Source organism: Cherax quadricarinatus, chromosome 23 (assembly GCF_038502225.1).
Source record: "Cherax quadricarinatus isolate ZL_2023a chromosome 23, ASM3850222v1, whole genome shotgun sequence".
Classification (NCBI taxonomy): Eukaryota; Metazoa; Arthropoda; class Malacostraca; order Decapoda; family Parastacidae; genus Cherax; species Cherax quadricarinatus.
Window position 1 is genome coordinate 17081728 of NC_091314.1, and position 17499 is coordinate 17099226.

A 17499-nucleotide genomic window follows, 5' to 3' on the forward strand; every position below is an offset into this window, starting at 1 on the left:
CGGGGGTCCACTGTATTATGTAACGTATTTCTTATATAATTTTGAAAAAATATTATAGATGGATTAATGAAAATGTCCATATTAACGTAATGTATGACATTTAGAGCACCCCTTAGTGATTAATAATAATAATAATAATAATAATAATGATAATATAGCATCAAGACTAGTGAGACATTCTTAGTGATTTTAATGTGTACCTGCACGCCATCACAGTGTGTAAGTTTATTTAGGCACAAGTACACATAAGTATAATTATCAGAGCATACGTAAAATATGCAATAACTTTATGGAAAGTTTCCAGACATAACAGACACACGCAGAGCTCATGGAGGATGTAAACAGGGTGGTGTGCAGAGACCATATTAGCGAGACTGGTGGGGAAGGGGGGGGAAGCTGTATAAAGAATTTGGGTCATAATTTGAAATGCCCGTATTAGCAAAATGCCGTAAAGCGGAGCCCTACAGTGTATATAGTATCCTGATGGATGTTTTTACATCTGTCACAGGCCACCGATATTTTCTGGTTTGTACCTCATCCTTTGTCCAATGTGATATCCACCTCTAGGTTCTTTTCTATTTCTGTTTTAACCCTTTGAGGGTCGACAGGCCCTCTCCGAGACTCGTTCTCAGGGTCGGCCAAATTTAAAAAAAAAAAAAATTATTAATTTTTTCTTATGAAAAGATAGAGAATCTTTTCCTGATCATAATGACACCAAAAGTATGAAATTTGATGGAAAACTTACGGAATTATGCTCTCGTGAAGTTAGCGGTCTCGACGATGTTTACGCATCGGCGATTTTGCCCACTTTGTGCCCCATTTTCAGCCAATTCCACTGTACTAGTCGACAAAAAACATGAATATTTCGCTAGAACTCCATTTTTTCTATCGAGTGAGTGCAAGAAACCACCCATTTACCAATTTCAACTATCCAGTACAGTGGTCAGAATATAGCAATTTTGCCAATTTCACACAAATTTCAAAAGATGCCAATTTCCGAATAGGGTCCAGAATAAACAAGAAAGACATTCCTGGCACTAAAATGACATTTCCTCTGTTCATTAGTCACGTCTCAAGGCCCCTCTTACAATCTTTTGCTTTCCACTTTGAATTTTTATTCTCACAAAAAATAGATTTACTGTTATGCAGACTACTGCATTAGTGTAAAAAATGGTATAAATAATATTGGCGCACTTGCGAAAGAATATTAGACTCACCAGTTGACGTGTATTGGATGCTTGGCATGATTTGTTTACTTTTGAACTTGGGTAAAAATCGAACATTTCTGCTACTTTGAGCTCAATTTCAAGGTACTTTTCATTGTAAAACCAGTCAAAATCATCTCAATTTCTGTAATATGTCTTCCATTCTATAAAAGGAGACCAAGAAAACTAGAGTACAACAATAAATACCATACGAAAATAAAGTGCAAAGTCGCTGTTTTATTCCAAAAAAACGGTCAAAGTTTTTTTTTCTCATTATGCACTGTTTGCTGCAGGATTTTTTTTATACTGTGCACACTGACCACATAGACCCATTCTTTCATATGTAGGCCTACCAGCTTTCTCCCACTAGATTTGAGGGAGCTAGAATTTAGGCGTACTAGTACGTCAAAAACCCTGGGTCGTAAGCCATACTAGTACGGCCGAAACCCTCAAAGGGTTAAAAGCGTTTCTCTTTCATACTGCATAATACTATTGCCTTCTTACTTCTGCTTTCATCTTTATCACCTTACACTTGTTTTAGTTAAAAATGTCAGTCACCACCATGTCTAGCAGCATTTAGTAATCCTCCTTCATTTCTTGTCTTTTAATCATGGACATGCTGATTGAGTCAGTGTGTATGAATGCTTATAGTACTTTCCTTTGATTGTTTGAAATAAACTGGTTCTACTGCTCTTCCTTCCTTCTCTGTCTTTTGAGAATTAAAGTTATGCATCAATATTTTCTTGCTTGTTTCACTCAGATGTGGAATTTATGCCTACACTCTCAAATAGTACATCTGCTGCTATTTTAATATGAATATGTATGTGGTAGCTACAAAGCTTAACTATTATTGTCTTGCTTAAAGTTAGATGGAGAAGAAACATTGGTTTTATTAGAAGATTTTCATTTTATTAGGTTAAATTTATTATCTTTTGCAAAACCTTTGAAGAGATCTTTAAAATTATATTAATGTGAATTTTCAGTACAGTACTTTTATTTAATGGCAGGAGGAAGTGATTGCAGTAAGTGAAAGTGAAGTAGAAGCTGATGTCCCTGATAGCAACAGTATCATCACCTCTCACACGTATACACCTAACCAGGTTAGTCTTTTATGCACCCATTGTCATTATAACTATACTGTCCAAATATCATTCCTTGAATGAATATTTTTCACCTCATAAGTATCTATCATCATATTCAGCAGCTCAGTAGCAATGAGAGATACAGTGGCATCAGAAATGACAGTGACACCGACAGCAGCATTGGAAGTTCCAAACCAAGTCATGACAATAGGAGTACTAGTGCTAGTGTCACTGGAAGACATGGTGGTAGCAAGAGGCAGCAAAGTATTGGCAGAAGACAACAAGGTGGAGGAGCAAGGCAGTATGGTAGTGGTGGTGCTAGACAGCATGGTGGTGGAGGTACAAGACAGCATAGTGCTAGTGGTGGTGGAGGTGTACGACAACACAGTCCTGGTGGTGGTGGTGTACGACAACACAGTCCTAGTGGTGGTGGTATACGACAACACAGTCCTAGTGGTGGTGGAAGTGTACGACAACACAGTCCTAGTGGTGATGGTGGTGTAAAACAACACAATCCTAGTGGTGGTGGAAATACAAGACAAAACAGTGCTAGTGATGGTGCAGGTGCAAGGCAGCAAGAGAGTAGCTACAGCATTGCTGCAACTGGTGAGGGAAGCAGCACTGGAAGCCAGTCTGAGCTGGAGCTCTCCCGACGTCAGATGGACACCACTATTCTCTTGCTCCAGCGCCTCAGTGACAGGCTTACTGCCACTGAGACACTACAGAATCAGAGGGCAGAGAGAATAGACACCATAAACTACAGGTATGATAAGGATTATATTTTGCACTCTTTTGGTGGCACAAACAGCTTCCACCATAAAGTACCCATTAGAGAGGCATGCAACCTACGGTAAGGAAATACCATATACAATAAGACAGACAGGAAATTCACACACACAGCAAAATATGTTTTATAAGTTATCAAAACAAGAGATATACATTTGTGACATTAACCCTTTGACTGTTGCAAGCCCCTTTCTGAAAAAAAAAATAATTTTTTCTTATGAAATGATAGAGAATCTTTTCCTGATGGTAGTGACACCAAAAGTACGAAATTTGATTGAAAAATGATAGAATTACGCTCCCGCAAAGTTAGCGATCTCAGCAATATATACGCATTGGCAATTTTGCCGACTCTGAGCCCTATTTTCAGCCAATTCAATTGTTCCTGTTGACCAAACTCATAGCAATTTCTTGAGAACTCCATTTTTTCTATCAACTGAGTACAAGAAACTGCCCATTTACCAATTTTAACTACCCAATAAAGTGTTAAGAAATTGACAATTTGGCCACTTTTATGCAAATTAAAAAAGATACCAATTTCAAAACAGGGTCCAGAATAAACAATGCAGACATACTTGGCACTAAAATAACATATCCTCTGTTCATTAGTCATGTCTCTAGGCCCCTCTTATATTACTCTTGCTTTCTATTTTGATTTTTTATTCACACAAAAAATAAGAAAATTTACTGTATTGCAGACTACTGCATTATTGTAAAAATAGTATAAATAATATCAGTGCACTAGTGAAAGAATATCTGACTCCCCAGTTGAAGTGTATTGGATGTGTGGTGTGATTTGTTTACTCTTGAACATTGGTAAAAATCAAACATTTCCGCTACTTTGAGCTCAATTTCAAGGTCGTTTTCATCGTGAAACTAATCAAAATTGCCACTATTTCTGTAAAATGTTTTCCATTCTATCAAATGAGACCATGAAAACGAGAATACAACCATAAATACTATACAAAAATACGCCTCAAAATCGGCATTTTAATCCAAAAACACGGTCGAAGTTTTTTTTTTTCCTCATTATGCACTGCGTGCTGCAGGATTTTTTTATACAGTGCACACTGACCACACAGACCCATTCTCTCACATGTGGACCTACCAGCTTTCTCCTGCTTGAGTTGAAGCCACTAGAATTATTGATTACAGGTCTCTCTCAACATTTGCATTTTCAACTTTCGTGGGCTTCACACATTAGCGAATTCCCAACCGCCAAATCATATTTAAGTTTCTCGCCACCTGCGAGTCCCTGCTACCCTCCCTCCGACCCCCACAACTGGCAGCCATCCCTCCCACCACTCAGTGTGGTGAGTGTTTTGTTTGTTCATTATTTGCTATTAAACTACAGTATAAATAATGTAAACCCATTCATGAGACTGCATATTGGAATGGCTATTCAGACAGGTACTGGACGGTGACATCACGTGTTTACTCTTGAACACAGCAAAGAATCAAACATTTCTGCTACTGCTAATAATAACAACAGTAATACAGTGGACCCCCAGTTTGCGAAGGCATTGGTATCCGATAAATCCGGTATTCGATACATTTTAACACAAAAATTTTTGCCTCGGTTCCCGTTAAAAAACCCGGTATACGCGATTCGTCTGAGACGTGTCCATGTGTGGCCTGAACTGCCCCGTGTGTGCCAGTGTTTACAAGCCCAGCCAGTGTGCTCGCATCTAAGGATACATTCGGTACATTCCATATTATCACAGTGTTTTTGGTGCTTGTTTCTGCAAAATAAGTTACCATGGGCCCCAAGAAAGCTTCTAGTGCCAACCCTGTGGTAAAAAGGGTGAGAATTAGTATGGAAATTAAGAAAGATTTTCAAGGGTTTCGGACTAACCCTGAGAAGCCTATGCCAGATATGGAATCCATTGTGCCTACTTCAAAAATTAAGGAAATGTGTGCAAAGTGGGTTGAACTGCAAACCTTTATGGATGAAAATCACCCTAACACAGCTACTGCAAGCCGTGCTGGTGACTATTACAATGACAATGTTGTGGCCCATTTTAGACAAATCGTAAAGGAACGGGAGGTACAGAGCTCTATGGACAGATTTGTTGTGCGACAGAGGTCCAGTGACTCTCAAGCTGGTCCTAGTGGCATTAAAAGAAGAAGGGAAGTAACCCCGGAAAAGGACTTGCTACCTCAAGTCCTAATGGAAGGGGATTTCCCTTCTAAACATTAACAACTTCGACACACTCCCCTCCTCCCATCCCATCAATCATCACCAGATCTTCATTAAAGGTAAGTGTCATGTATTCTATTGTTAGTAGAGTACTACAAACTGTGCATGTCTTCTTCAGTTTGTGTGCATTAACCTTAATACAGTGGACCCCCGGTTTACGATATATTTCATTCCAGAAGTATGTTCAGGTGCCAGTACTGAACGAATTTGTTCCCATAAGGAATATTGTGAATTAGATTAGTCCATTTCAGACCCCCAAACATACACGTACAAACGTACTTGCATAAATACACTTACATAATTGGTCGCATTGGGAGCTGATCGTAAACCGGGGTCCACTGTATTTCATGTGGTAACATTTTTTTTTTCATACTTTTGGGTGTCTTGCACGGATTAATTTGATTTCCATTATTTCTTATGGGGAAAATTGATTCACTTTTCGATAATTTTGGTTTACGATGAGCTCTCAGGAACGGATTAATATCGCAAACCGGGGGTCCACTGTAATAATAATAATAATAATAATAATAATAATAATTACGATAGAATTGAAGAAGGAAATTGTACAAAAATACGAGGGAGTGGTTGACACATTGTCAGTGTGGCTTTGTTTATGCTGGAGTGAGCATTATATTATAATAATGTCTCCGTGCTCTTCCAAATATTTCACAATAATTCACTGTGTTTGCTGCTTGTAGATTAAGTGCGACTAGAGTAGTAGAGGCAGTGGTTGAGGAAGCGGTTGAGGCAGTGGGTGAGGCAGTGGTTGAGGCAGCAGTTGAGGCAGCGGTTGAAGCAATGGTAGAGGCAGCGGTTGAGGCAGCGATTGAGGCAGCGGGTGAGGCAGTGGGCAAGGCAGCGGTTGAGGCAGTGGGTGAGGCAGTGGTTGAGGCAGCAGTTGAGGCAGAGGTCGAGGCAGTGGTATTTAATAATACGTATACATGTTATTAATAATAATACATGCTATTAATAATAACATGTACTATTATTATTTATAACATATATGTTATTAAATACCACTGCCTCAACCACTGCCTCAACCACTGCCTCTACCATTGCCTCAACTGCTGCCTCACCCACTGCCTCACCCACTGCCTCAACCGCTTCCTCAACCACTGCCTCTACCACTCCAGTCACACTCGATCTACAAGCACCAAACACAATGAATTATTGTGAAATGTTTGGAAGAGCATGGAGACTAATGTTCACTCCAGCATAAACAAAGTCACACTGACGATGTGTCAACCACTCCCTCGTATTTTTGTACAATTTCCTTCTTCAATTATATCATATTTATTATTATTATTACTATTGTTATTATTAGCTGTAGCAGAAATGTTTAATTCTTTGCCGTGCTTGTGAGGGAAAAGTTCAATAGATAGGAGTAGCGATATAGTAACAATAGTTTCATTGCCGGCTACTAGTTAAGGTAGGGCAAGTCAAGCTCCATCCTTTCTTCCCCCTCCCCGAAAGTGATAGTTTCACTGCCGGCTGCTTGTTAAGGTAGGGTAAGTCAAGCTCCCGTTTTTCCCGCCTTTTTTCCCCTCCCTGAAAGTGATAGTTTGACTGCTGGCTGCTTGTTAAGGTAGGGTCAGTCTAGCTCCCGCTATCCCTTCCCCTCCCTCTTCCCCCCCCCCCCCCCGAAAGGTGACGTGTGGGGCTCTGGTCAAACAGTAAATCACTCGACTCACAGCTCCCAACACTACTGTAAGTACATGCCTGCCTTGTATTCTAGTGGATTTATTGGTTAAAAGCTTCACTTTTGACCAATAATAAACTTAGTCCTTTCAGTCTTGCTCTAGGTTGACTGTTGTAATAATCACCACGTCTTTTGAGTATTGTACACTGCCATGGAGAGTGATTATTTAAGCAGTGGGTAACCTGTCTATCTTTTCAGCTTGGATGACAGTGAGGGTCACCTGTCAATCAACGAGAAGAACAGGAGAAGGACTAACGTCCAGAGACTTCCCCATTTTGCATTTAAGTACCTGTGCACCTGTATGAAATTGCAGGACGTAACCCCACATCATTGCAGCAGTAAAGAACCTGCTTTCCTGTCATCGGGAGAGATTACTCACTGGTATACTGTGAAGAACTAGCCAGTGGATGGTCACCAACACCTGCGACCCCCCCCCACCCCATCATCAGCAACGGCTACGATTTCAACAACAGTGTCACCAACACCAGACACCCCTGTAGATATTAGCGTTGAGTTCAAATGTTATTTTATTCATTTCATTTTTCATTTTTCTTTCAAATAGGATATACCTTTCATGTTTTATTGTTTTATGTTTGATTTAATAAATAATAAAGTGTTTATCTTTATGAATTATTATTTCTTTTTCTATTCATTAATTTTCCTGAGGAGGAGCCAGCCTGAGTAATACTGTCTGAAGTTGTTACAGGGCTGAGTAAGCCTTCACAGTGCTCAAGAGTAAACACATGATGTCACCGTCCAATACCTGTCCAAATAGCCATTCCAATACGCAGTCATGAATGGGTTTACATTATATATACTGTAGTTTAATAGCAAATAATGAACAAACAAAACACTCACCACACATTGGTGGGAGGGCTGGCTGCCAGTTGTGGGGGTCGGAGGGAGGGTAGTAGGGACTCGCAGTGGTTGAGGAAGTGGTGGAGGCATTGGTTACCTGGAGGTTACCTGGAGGTTATTCCGGGGATCAACGCCCCCGCGGCCCGGTCCATGACCAGGCCTCCCGATGGATCAGGGCCTGATCAACTAGGCTGTTACTGCTGGCCGCACGCAGTCCAACGTACGAGCCACAGCCCGGCTGATCCGGCACTGACTTTAGGTATCTGTCCAGCTCTCTCTTGAAGGCAGCCAGGGGTTTATTGGCAATTCCCCTAATGCTTGATGGGAGGCTGTTGAACAGTTTTGGGCCACGGACACTTATGGTGTTTTCTCTTAGTGTACCAATGGCGCCCCTACTTTTTATTGGGGGCATTTTGCATCGCCTGCCCAGTCTTTTACTTTCGTAGGGAGTGATTTCTGTGTGCAGATTTGGGACCATTCCTTCCAAGATTTTCCAAGTGTAGATTATGATATATCTCTCCCTCCTGCGTTCCAACTAGTACAAGTCAAGTGCTTCCAAGCGTTCCCAGTAGTTAAGGTGCTTGACAGAACTTATACGTGCAGTAAAGGATCTCTGTACACTCTCTAGATCTGCGATTTCACCTGCTTTGAATGGAGATGTTAATGTACAGCAGTATTCCAGCCTAGAGAGAACAAGTGATTTGAAAAGGATCATCATGGGCTTGGCATCTCTCGTTTTGAAAGTTCTCATTATCCATCCTATCATTTTCTTTGCACGTGCGATAGTGGCACTGTTGTGATCCTTGAAAGTGAGATCCTCAGACATTACTACTCCCAGGTCCCTTACATTATTTTTCCGCTCTATTGTATGGCCGGAGTCAGTAGTATACTCTGTTCTAGTTATTATCTCCTCCAGTTTTCCATAACGGAGTAGTTGGAATTTGTCCTCATTGAACATCATATTGTTTACCGTTGTCCACTGGAAAACTTTGTTTATATCTTCTTGGAGGTTAACCGCGTCCTCAGCAGATGACAGCCTCATGCAGATCCTAGTATCATCCGCAAAGGATGATACGGTGCTGTGGTGTATATCTCTGTTTATGTCTGATATGAGGATAAGGAATAAGATGGGGGCGAGTACTGTGCCTTGTGGAACAGAGCTCTTCACTATGGCAGCCTCCGATTTAACTCTGTTGACCACTACTCTTTGTGTTCGATTTGTTAGGAAGTTGAAGATCCATCTCCCCACTTTCCCAGTTATTCCTTTAGCACGTATTTTATGGGCTATTACGCCATGATCGCATTTGTCAAATGCTTTTGCAAAGTCTGTGTATATTACATCTGCATTCTGATTTTCTTCCAGTGCATCCAAGGCCATGTCATAGTGATCCAGTAGTTGTGAGAGGCAGGAGCGACCTGCCCTGAACCCATGTTGCCCTGGATTGTGCAGATTTTGGGAATCCAGGTGATTTGCAATCCTGCTTCTTAGCACTCTTTCAAAGATTTTTATGATGTGGGACGTCAGAGCTATTGGTCTATAGTTCTTAGCTAATGCTTTGCTGCCACCTTTATGGAGTGGGGCTATATCCGTTGTTTTAAGTGACTGTGGAATTTCACCCATGTCCAAGCTCCTCCTCCATAGTGTACTTAGGGCACGCGAGAGGGGTTTCTTGCAGTTCATAATGAAAACAGAGTTCCACGAGTCTGGGCCCGGGGCTGAGTGCATAGGCATGTTGTCAATGGCTTTTTCGAAATCTATCGGAGTTAGGGTAATGTCGGAAATCTGGCATACATTTATGGAGTTTTGAGGCTCATTCATGAAGAAATCATTTGGGTCGTCGATCCTCAGACCGATTAGTGGTTCACTAAACACAGAGTCGTACTGGGATTTCAATATTTCACTCATTTCCTTGTTGTCATCTGTGTAAGTCCCATCCTGTCTGAGTAAGGGCCCGATACTAGATGTGGTATTTGCCTTGTTTTTGGCATATGAAAAGAAATATTTTGAATTTCTTTCAATTTCACTAATAGCTTTAAGCTCCTCCTGCCTCTCCTGGTTCCTGTAAGAGTCATTTAGCTTAAGTTCCATAGTTTCCATTTCCCTGGTCAGCGCCTCCTTTCGTGTATCAGATATTCTAGCACTCCTGAGGAGCTCAGTGACTCTTCGTTGTCTTCTGTAGAGGGAGCATCTTTTTCTCTCCAGTTTACTCCTGCTCTTCTTCTTTCTTAGGGGAATATGCCTAGAACATGCTTCGGCTACCAGGAAGTTGATCCTTTCAAGGCACTGGTTTGGATCCATGTCATTTAAGACATCTTCCCAACATGTTTCGTTTAGGACATGGTTTACCTGGTCCCAGTTGATGTTCTTGTTGTTGAAATTGTATTTTGTGAAGACACCTTCACAGGTACATGCATTCTGCTGTTCAGGACCCCTATGCATGTACGTCTGGACTTCGATTAGATTGTGATTGGAATTAGTTGTTTTTGATATTCTTATGTCTCTTATCAGGTCCTCATTATTTGTGAAGATAAGGTCAAGTGTGTTTTCTAGTCTTGTTGGCTCCACTATCTGCTGGCTTAAGGTGTGTTTTTCGCAGAGACTTAGTAGCTCATGTGTGTGTGACCTTTCATCTGCGCTACCTCCCGGGATTGTTTCAGCTATAACATTATTTGCTACATTCTTCCATTTTGTATGCCTTAGGTTGAAATCACCAAGCAGTAAGATGTTTGGGGATGGAGCTGGAAGGTTTTCCAAACAGTAATCGATTTTCAGTAGCTGTTCCTTGAACTGTTGTGAGGTTGCATCTGGTGGCTTGTATACAACCACAATGACTAGGTTTTGGTTCTCGATCTTTATTGATAGAACTTCAACTACCTCATTTGTGGTGTTCAGCAACTCCGTGCAGATAAGGGACTCTTTGACATACAGGCCAACCCCCCCTTGTTGCCTGTTTTTTCTGTCGCATCTAAAAAGGTTGTAACCACTTATCCATATTTCACTGTCAAAGTGATCTTTTGTGTGAGTCTCTGTGAAGGCTGCAAACATTGCATTAGACTCCACTAGAAGTCCACTGATAAAAGGTATTTTGTTGTTGGTGGATGGCTTAAGGCCCTGTATATTAGCAAATATGAACGAGGTTGTATTCTGTGTTTGTTGGGGGGATTTTGTTATTGGCATCAGTAGTTGTAATTCTGGAGGGCCATGGGTGGCCACTGGCTGCGCCTCCAGTCCAACAAGGCTCCAAGGTGGTGGACTATTTTTGTTATTTCCTTCCATTTTCTTTTTTCGTTTCCTGCCACTAAAAAATCACCTGGAGTTGGGTTGTCGTAGCTACTATTGTTTGTCTTGTGGGGTCTGTGCCTCCTGGTCCCTTTTAGATGGTATGCAGGGCACTCGATGTTGTAACACTGCTTCTGGAGGACCGAGGAGTGGCACATTTTCGGGTGAAAGAAAGTACAGGAAGAAGAACGACACACTCCTTTAGACAGGAGGTCGCTACATTTTTTGGGATGGTCAAAGTTGCATGTCCCATTTTTTTCCCCTGTTATTCCATGCTTACAGATGCCCCAAGCATAATATTTGCACAAATTTACCTTTGGTTGAGAATTGTTGGGAGGTGTGTTGTCAATTTCTGCAGGTTCTGGGACTGCACTATAATCCTCAGTATCCAAGCCAGGGCCACCCCGTCCTGGATTCCATCTACTTTCCCCAGTAGAGGAAGAAGGAGGAGACTCCTCTCCAACATCTGTACTGTGGGGCCATGGTCTTGTGCAATGATGGTTGTATATTTACTGTTTTTGTGGTGGTTTGGGTAGTGTCCCTAGGAGAGTCTTGGTGGAGGCAGTGATATTTAATAACATACATGTTATTAAAGCATAACATGTATGTATTTAGTACAATTTACAATGTTTTCATGCATTTTATGACTGTTCATGGTTCAACAAATTAAGGAAGCAGTACTGTATTATATTTCCCTACAATGTATTGGGACACCAAACATTCGCAATTTTTCAACATTCGCGAGGCTCTTGATCCCTTAACCCTTGCAAATGTTGAGGGAGACCTATATACAGTGGACCCGTTTCATGATTAACCCTTTGATGGTCGGTCACGTACAAGTACGTCATTGCAGCCAGGGTCAGTCACGTACTTGTATGCCTAAATTCTAGTGCTTTCAGATCTGGTGGAAGAAAGCTGGCAGGCCTACATATGAAAGAATGGGTCTGTGTGGTAAGTGTGTGCAGTGTGTGCAAGGCCCAAGGCGGACATCAACCAAATCTTTCAGTGGGCTGCAGAAAACAACATGAAGTTCAACGATGAGAAATTTCAATTACTCAGATATGGTAAACACGAGGAAATTAAATCTTCAGAGTACAAAACAAATTCTGGCCACAAAATAGAGCGAAACACCAACGCCAAAGACCTGGGAGTGATCATGTCAGAGGATCTCACCTTCAAGGACCATAACATTGTATCAATCGCATCTGCTAGAAAAATGACAGGATGGATAATGAGAACCTTCAAAACGAGGGATGCCAACCTCATGATGACACTCTTCAGGTCACTTGTTCTATCTAGGCTAGAATATTGCTGCACACTAACAGCACCTTTCAAGGCAGGTGAAATTGCTGACCTAGAAAATGTACAGAGAACCTTCACGGCGACATAATGGAGATAAAACACCTCAATTACTGGGAGCGCTTGAGGTTCCTGAACCTGTATTCCCTGGAACGCAGGCGGGAGAGATGCATGATTATATACACCTGGAAAATCCTAGAGGGACTAGTACCGAACTTGCACACGAAAATCACCCACTACGAAAGCAAAAGACTTGGCAGACGATGCAACATCCCCCCAATGAAAAGCAGGGGTGTCACTAGCACGTTAAGAGACCATACAATAAGTGTCAGGGGCCCGAGACTGTTCAACTGCCTCCCAGCATACATAAGGGGAATTACCAACAGACCCCTGGCAGTCTTCAAGCTGGCACTGGACAAGCACCTAAAGTCGGTTCCTGATCAGCCGGGCTGTGGCTCGTACGTTGGTTTGCGTGCAGCCAGCAGTAACAGCCTGGTTGATCAGGCTTTGATCCACCAGGCAGCCTGGTCACAGACCGGGCCGCGGGAGCGTTGACCCCCGGAACTCTCTCCAGGTAAACTCCAGGTAAGTATAAAAAAAATCCTGAAGCATGCTGTGCATGACAAAAAAAAACTTCGACTGTGTTTTTGGTTTAAAACAGCGAATTTCTAATGTATTTTCGTATGGTATTTATGGTTGTATTCTCATTTCCTTGATCTCATTTGATAGAATGAAAGATATATTACAGAAATAGAGATGATTTTGATTGGTTTCACGATGACAAGTACCTTGAAATTGAGCTCAAAGTAGGGAAAATGATCGATTTTTGCCAATGCTCAAGAGTAAACAAATCAAGCCATGCGTCCAATATACGTCAAATAGTGAGTCTAATATTCTTTCACAAGTGTGCTGATATCATTTACATCATTTTTACAATGATGCAGTAGTATACATAACAGAAAACCTTCTGTTTTCTGTGAGAACAAAAATTGAAAATGGAAAGCAAAAGTATAATGTAAGAGGGGCCTAGAGACGTGACTAATGAAAAGATAAAATGTTATTTTAGTGCCATGAATGTCTAACTTGTTTATTCTGGACCCTATTTTGAAATTTGTGAGAAATTGCCCAAATTGCCAATTTCTGACCACTTTATTGGGTAGTTGAAATCGGTAAATGGGCAGATTCGTGAACTCAGTTGATAGAACAAATGGAGTTCTAGGGAAATAGCTATGATTTTATTCAACTGCAACATTGGAATTGGGCGAAAATAGGGCTTAAAGTTGGTGAAATCGCCCACTTTGAGACCACTAACTTTGCGAGAGCATAATTCCATAAGTTTTCCATCAATTTTCATACTTTTGGTGTCACTATGATCAGAAAAAGATTCTCTATCATTTCCCAAGAATTTTTTTTTTTTTTTCCAAAATTTTTCGACTCTGAGAATGAGTTTGGGAGAGGCCCTCTTGACCCTCAAAGGGTTAAACCGTTCCAGAGTGTCTGCTGACTGGCGAAATTCATGATTGGCAAATCTATTTTCCCCTTAAGAAATAATGGAAATCCAATTAATCCGTTTCAGACACCCAAAAGTATTAACAAAAAATATTTTTTTTAAAGATTAAATATAGATTTACATATAGAAAACAATGACAAATCAATATAAAGCACTAATAAAATGGATAAATGAACATTTAACATCACACTTAACCTTTATTGAAGACTTTTGTTGGTGTATGGCAGACAGGTAGGAGGCGAGAGACGTGAGTTTATGCTTCAATGTGACGCTAATATCTCTACGGCTTATTTATATATCACAATTCATCTAAAATGACATAATAAACAATATTAATAATATAGAAACACGATATATACTCTAGAATGAATAAAATATGTCATAATGTATGAGAGGAGTAAAGTTATGGAAGTGTTGTTGTTGGGTTTATAAGGGCCACTGAGAGAAGCAGTACAATGGTGGTGGTGGTGGAGGCAGCAGCAGAACCCACCACCACTATCACACTTAAACAATGTATGTAATTTATAAATAAGAAATATTTACATTTTAATTTATAAATAAGAAATATTTACATTTTAATTTATAAATAAGAAATATTTACATTTTAATTTATAAATAAGAAATATTTACATTTTAATTTATAAATAAGTTTATTCAGGTATACACAAATACAGTTACGTACATAGATTATTATACATAGCAGCATATGTGTAAAGTACCTAGGATAACCCAAAAAAGTCCAGAGTGACTTATTTCCATTGGGGTCCTTTTATATTTATACATTTATTTTTATACTTACACTTTTATATTTACACTTAACTTGGAGGAGATGTTAGTTTAATTAGTTAGTTTGATGAAGGAGATGCTGGCAGAGGTTTAGAGTGGTGGAAGATAGTGGGGCGGCGTATGTTCAGCGGTCCTATACACATCCAACAACATTGGAGAGTTACTTTCATGTCATTTTTCTATCGCTTAATCGCTTAACTTACTTCCTACACTTTTAATTCTACACATTATTGCTGGCTGGAGCTATAACCTTTATCGATACCTGCTGCTTTAGTATCGTACTTATTGTAGAATCACTGCAAAAGGCACATTCTTCCCCTCTCTTCCTCCTCTACTTCGGTACTTTGCTACGAGTTTCTTCTTGAATTCTATTGTGTTTTTCACCTTCTTTACCAAAGGACTGGCATTAGGAGCTTTCTTTGGACCCATGGTGGGTTATTTAGCAGTTGCAAGCACAAAAAACAATAGATTATTATGAAAAATGTTGTATGAACCCATAGGGTGATGGTCATGCGCTGGTAAACAGTGGCACGCTGTGTGAATAGTGTAGGAGACTGGCTTTGTGTGCGCGCTGACGGGCGGACGCATATTGGATGGTCGCCAAATCACGAACTGCAAAGCTAAATTTTGCCGAAAAAACTTGCCAAAAGTCGGATTTCACGTGGCCGCCGAACGGCGGGGGTCCACTGTATATACATCCAAAACAATGGCTCATAAAACATATATATACGGCTGAAACAGTCAAAGGGTTAACATAGGTATAAATGTATAACATGATATTTAATCAACTTAATGTTGGGAAAGATATCAACAGCTATACAAAGTACAAATACTTGCCATATAATACTTGAGTACTGTATAAACCAGCAGCATGTCTAGGTTGACCTTGATTTTATTTTGCCAAAAAATCTTTAATTTTTCATATACTGTACCTCAAGTATAAATCTACTGTAGTTTTTGAGGGACTTTAGAGAAGAAGTGCAGCAAAGCTTATCAGCCCATGCTAGACAGGCCATACTCACATGCAACCCATGTTTATTTGGTAGAGACTGGTAAAGAAATTTATATTTATTATTTACAATATTCTGTTTATCAGCACAGGTATCCCAGTTTGGCAACTGGGAAACAATGGGGTAATGGTTGGCAGTGGAGAGGAGGATTTGGAGATGGGCAGGTGACACCCTCTTTCTCCTCTCCTTAACCTTTCTTCCCACAGTTACCATCAGCACTCTTCCCCACACCATAATAACCTGAACAATAATACTGATTGACATTATATTATACTATCATGATTTTCATTTTATACTGAACTGAAAAAAAAAAAGAAATAAAATATTGATTATTCTTGAGGATGGGAATAGTGGCCAAATTTGCAACTCTGCAGTGATCTGCTATAGTACTGTAAACAAACTGATGGAAGAGGCTAATGCAAATTAAAGTACTGAATATTACCTAAATTTTTTGTATACTTAAGGTAGAATATGATTAATAAATAAGAATGGTTCTGCCCTTGATGCACCAAAGAAGCAAGAATCTAGTATGCAGTAGGCTCTCAACAAGTAAGAAATTTCAACCCTTCAAAAGTATTACTCATAAATTAGTTAACCCCCTACAATCCCCCCCTCCCCAAAAAAATGGTTTAAAAACCTTAACCTGTACTCAAGTATATACAGTAACTGCAAATATGGACTGGTGTTATCATTAAGAATGTAACCACAGTCACACAAAAGTCACCACAGCTAAAAAAGAAAAAAAAAAAAATTACCATTAACAGAATCTGTGACTCTCTGTGATACAATAATTAATTTTTTCATAAGAAGGCACTGTACTGTAATGTACAGAATGCATATATACTACCTTAAAATACCTATTGTAATAAACATTGCAAACCAGATTAGAGATTAAATTAATGACTTCATACGGATATTTTCTTCCTATCTCCTATCAAGACTCACAAGAATAGAGTTACAGGCAGAAGAGCGCAAAAGTGTCATCAGTGAATTAAGCAATGCCCTACGTCACCGTATGGAGACAACTGACAATGAGTTGGACACAATTGTAACACATCTTGATGAAATCAAGTCTGGCATCAGAAGTTTAAACCAACGACACAATGAACTTAAAGCTACTGTTAGTGAAATCCCTAAGGACTACGGTCAGTTACTTCCTTAAATCATAATTAAATTCCCAACCATTTGCCTTATAAGAAAGACTGTAACAGCTTCTTGATAATATTTGTACACTTTTAGGTGTCATGATTGCTTTAAATAGCCTTTGAGCTTACTGAGTTTATATGCAGATTTAAATTAAAATTAATGCATTAGATGCCCATAAAGAAATCTGTCAATTTTTTCCTTCTATGTATTGTAAATGGTAATACATACAGTAACATAGTATTTACATTCCTGAAAGTGATATTTAAATACGAAATACAGTGGTACCCCGAGTTTCGCACAGCTCCCAACTCGAACAATTATGTAAGTGTATTATTTTAACTCGTAAATGGTCCAAACGTATATATACGTTTTTTCAACATTTGAAAGTATGTAAAAAAAGTAGATCTTCTTTTTGTTTTTCTACATTTGAAAATGTGTAAAAAACTTTGATCTACTTTTTTTTTTTGTTATATTTGAAATTATTATTATTATAATCAAAAAGAAGCGCTAAGCCACAAGGACTATACAGGTTATATTTGAAAGTATGTAAAAAAAAAAAAAAAAAAAAAAAAAAAAAAAAAAAAAAAAAAAAAAAAAAAAAAAAAAAAAAAAAACTTAGATCTACTTTTGTAGCACTACAC

At 39.6% G+C, this 17499-nt stretch overlaps 1 protein-coding gene across 1 annotated transcript in view; it reads left to right on the forward strand.

Annotated features, from left to right (window-relative positions):
• LOC128685571 (angiopoietin-related protein 2) overlaps positions 1-17499 on the forward strand; it is a 107657-nt gene that overhangs the window by 8877 nt on the left and 81281 nt on the right. The window contains exons 2-4 of the mRNA XM_070088114.1: positions 2213-2305; positions 2407-3050; positions 16652-16857. Coding sequence (XP_069944215.1) covers positions 2213-2305; positions 2407-3050; positions 16652-16857 — 943 coding nt within the window. The remainder of the gene's footprint in view (positions 1-2212; positions 2306-2406; positions 3051-16651; positions 16858-17499) is intronic.